This window comes from Propithecus coquereli, unplaced genomic scaffold (assembly GCF_000956105.1).
Source record: "Propithecus coquereli isolate 6110/MARCELLA unplaced genomic scaffold, Pcoq_1.0 Scaffold119, whole genome shotgun sequence".
Classification (NCBI taxonomy): domain Eukaryota; kingdom Metazoa; phylum Chordata; class Mammalia; order Primates; family Indriidae; genus Propithecus; species Propithecus coquereli.
In genome coordinates, this window is record NW_012135969.1 from 3,752,204 (window position 1) to 3,755,865 (window position 3,662).

The 3,662-nt window shown below is 38.4% G+C and overlaps 1 protein-coding gene across 1 annotated transcript in view; it reads left to right on the plus strand.

The window, feature by feature from the left end:
- Positions 1-1,361, plus strand: part of TOP2A (topoisomerase (DNA) II alpha 170kDa) — a 28,215-nt gene extending 26,854 nt beyond the window's left edge. Inside the window, exons 34-35 of the mRNA XM_012659798.1 lie at positions 691-887; positions 1,197-1,361. Coding sequence (XP_012515252.1) covers positions 691-887; positions 1,197-1,325 — 326 coding nt within the window. The 3' untranslated portion in view covers positions 1,326-1,361. The remainder of the gene's footprint in view (positions 1-690; positions 888-1,196) is intronic.
- The last annotated feature ends 2,301 nt before the right edge of the window (positions 1,362-3,662 follow it).

A 3,662-nucleotide genomic window follows, 5' to 3' on the forward strand; every position in this document is an offset into this window, starting at 1 on the left:
CCCAGCTACTCCGGAGGCTGAGGCAGGAGGATCACTTGAGCCCAGGAGTTTGAGGTTGCTGTGAGCTAGGCTGACACCACGGCACTCTAGCCAGGGCAACAGAGCCAGTCTCTGTCTCAAAAAATAAAATAAAATAAAATCATGTGTTTCTCTGAATGCCAGGCATTATCTAGTTCATTTCTATGACACGGTTAGGATTTATAAGCAGTTGCAAATATTTAATGTAAAACAAATTTTAAAAATTGAATGCTTAAGAATACTTTGAGGCCAGGCACAGTGGCCAATGCTTGTAATCCCAGCACTTTGGGAGGCCAAGGCAGGATCACTTGAGCCCAGGAGTTTAAGGCTACAGTGAGCTGTGATTGTGCAACTACACTCCAGCCTGGACGACAGAGCAAGGTCCTGTCTCTAAAAAAATAAACTTTGATTCTCTAATGCTGCAGACCAGTATTTGGCCGAAGCCTGTTAGGCTCCACCACACCCTCCCACCCCCATCCATAGAAAAATTGTCTTCTATGAAACCGGTCCCTGGTGCCAGAAAGGTTGGGGACTGCTGCTCTAATGTTTTTTCAGCTCTTACATTGTCTTTTCCTATGTTAAATGTACACAGTCATCAGATTGCTAAAGAAAGTTCACAATGAAAAATTCATCTAAGAGTGCCAATGATAAATTATCTGTGTTGACTTGTAGGTCAGTCTTCTACTTCCACCACGGGTGCCAAAAAGGCTGCCCCAAAAGGAACCAGAAAGAATCCAGCCTTGAATTCTGGTGTCTCTCAAAAGCCTGATCCTGCGAAAACCAAAAATCGACGCAAAAGGAAGCCATCCACTTCTGATGATTCCGACTCTAATTTTGAGAAAATTATTTCTAAAGCAGCCACAAGCAAAGTGAGTATTTATCCTAGTTAGTCCTTTTGCTATAGATATTCTGAGACACATAACTAAGCCTTTGCTCTTAATAACTTGTCATATTTTTAAGAAAATAAATTTAAATCTCACAATCTATTAGGTATTACCACATATAATTTAGTTGTAACAAAGTTAAATATGCCACTTATTTAGTCAGTGGGAGAGCTGGCCTTACTACATGGTAGAAGGCAGAAAAGTTGAGTTGTAGTCTGTTGATACATTTTTTACAGTGGAATGATACTGTCAGGTTTACATTGGGCAAATTACCTGGGCTTTTTTCTCTTGCAGAAATCCAAGGGGGAGAGTGACGACTTCCATCTAGATTTTGACTCAGCAGTTGCTCCTCGGGCAAAATCCAGTCGGGCAAAGAAACCTATAAAGTACCTCGAAGAGTCAGATGAAGATGATCTGTTTTAAGATGTGAGGTGATTATTTTAAGAAGAGTTACATGAAGATGATCTATTTTAAAATGTGAGGTGATTATTTTAAGTAACGGTCTTATTGAGCCCAAGACTGGTTTTAAATTTATCTGAAGCTCTTAATTTCCTCCCCTCTGAATTTAGTTTCGGGAAGGTGTTTCTAAGATAAGACCATCAAAGTGAAATGAGTAGAGCCCCAGTATCCTTTAGCTTTTTATAATACTGTTGAAATAGTGACCGTCTCATGGGCATTGTTTTCTTTTCTGCTTTGTCTGTGTTTTGAGTCTGTTTTCTTTTGTTTTCAAAGACTGATGTTAATCTCTTCTGGACTATAGAGATAGTTATGTGGTCACTTCAGCCTAAATTATTTATTGACCATTCATTAAGCTAAAAGTGTCACTCTGCCTCCTTTCCTACTTTCAGTAAATATGAGATAGAACATAATTAATTCTGTTTTATCTTAGTTTTATAAGTAATTTTCCATCAGATAGAACTTTATAGTTCTAGTACAAATACTCTCTGCTCAGACTTCTATGTGCTGAATTTTGTTCAAGCAATGAAAAATTGCTCATATCCTTCTGAATATCATCAGAGGCTGATAAAAAGCACCTTAGCTATGTCTGTATATCCTCAACACAGTCAACAAGATGAAGAAAATTAGACCAGTTATGTGACTATTCAACTCCTGACTTGTCCCCTCTGGCTGTCTCTGAATCTGAATCTCCCAAAGAGAGAAACAAGTTTCTAGGGAGGACTGGATTGTATAAGATCGGGGACAATGTTTGCTCCAAGGTCTTATATATTGTATTGATGCCATGCTCAGCAGTAAGCTGTTAGATCCAATTGGGGAAACCTCCATAATTTCAATTTATAAACTTTTTAAGACCTTTCTACATTGTTACGTGTGTGACTTGAGTAAAGTTATCAATGTTTTTGTAAATATTTACTATGTTTTTCTATTTAGCTTAATTCCAGCAATTTTGTAGTTTAATAAAATGTTCTAAACATTGCAAGCCATTGAATACCTTTTTTTAACCCATATCTACACCCTTTTCCTTACTCTAAAATATAGTCCTCTTCACTTCCTTTTTTAAATGATTCCTTACTTTAACAACTATTTTGATAACCTAGTTAACTACTTGATGGTATCAGCAAGTTGCTAATCCATTTAGAAAAAAAATCAGGAGTCCACTTGCTCAAGGCTTCTTGGGTGTGGCTCTGAGTCATGGTCCTCAAATTTGGTTCAGAATAAATGTTTTTTTGTTTTTTGTTTTTTGTTTTTTTTGAGACAGAGTCTTGCTCTGTTGCGCATGCTCGGGTGCCATGGCATCAGCCTAGCTCACAGCAACCTCAAACTCCTGAGCTAAAGCAATCCTTCTGCCTCAGCCTCCCGAGTAGCTGGGACTACAGGCATGTGCCACCATGCCCGGCTAATTTTTTCTATATATTTTTTTAGTTGTCCAGCTAATTTCTTTTTATTTTTAGTAGAGACGGGGTCTCGCTCTTGCTCAGGCTGGTCTCAAACTACTGACCTCGAGCGATCCTCCCACCTCGGCCTCCGAGAGGGCTAGGATTACAGGCGTGAGCCACCACGCCCGGCCAAAAAATAAATCTCTTTAAATTAGAAAAAAAATAGATAAATCCAACTACTACCTCACATCTTACACCAAAATTACATTCAAATATACTAAATATTTAAATGTCAAAAACCAAACTATAAAAAAGTTACTATAAGGAAAGTAATCTTGAGTTATAGAGGGGTAAATGAAACATAACCCCAAGAGTAGCATTACAAAGATATGGAGAAATGAGTCCTTTCAAAGAAATCTGGACAGAAAGGCCAAGCTCTTTGACCCGGTAGGTCTCACTTTAAGGAATTTAGTTCAAGAGAAGAATCAGACATGCAGAAAACTATATAAGCCTGAGGAACGTAGCAAGACCCCATCTCTACAAAAAAATGAAAAAAATTAGCCGGGTATGGTGGTGTGCACCTGTAGTTCCAGCTACTGCGGAGGTTGGGGCGGGAGGATCGCTTGAGTCCAGGAGTTTGAGGTTGCTGTTAACTATGATGATGCCACTGCACTCTAGCCTGGGTGACAGAGTGAGACCCTGTCTCAAAAAAAAAAAAAAACAACTATGTAAACACAAATATGGGTACAAATAAAAGGAAATCTGAATAAGATCAACAGATTATATCAATGTCAATATCCTGGTTATGATTTAATTTTTCAAAATTGGGGGAAAGTGGGCAAAGTGTACAAGGGGGTCTCCCAAAACTGCATGTTACAAAACTACAATTATCTCAAAGCCATATAACCAAGATGTTTATTGAAGT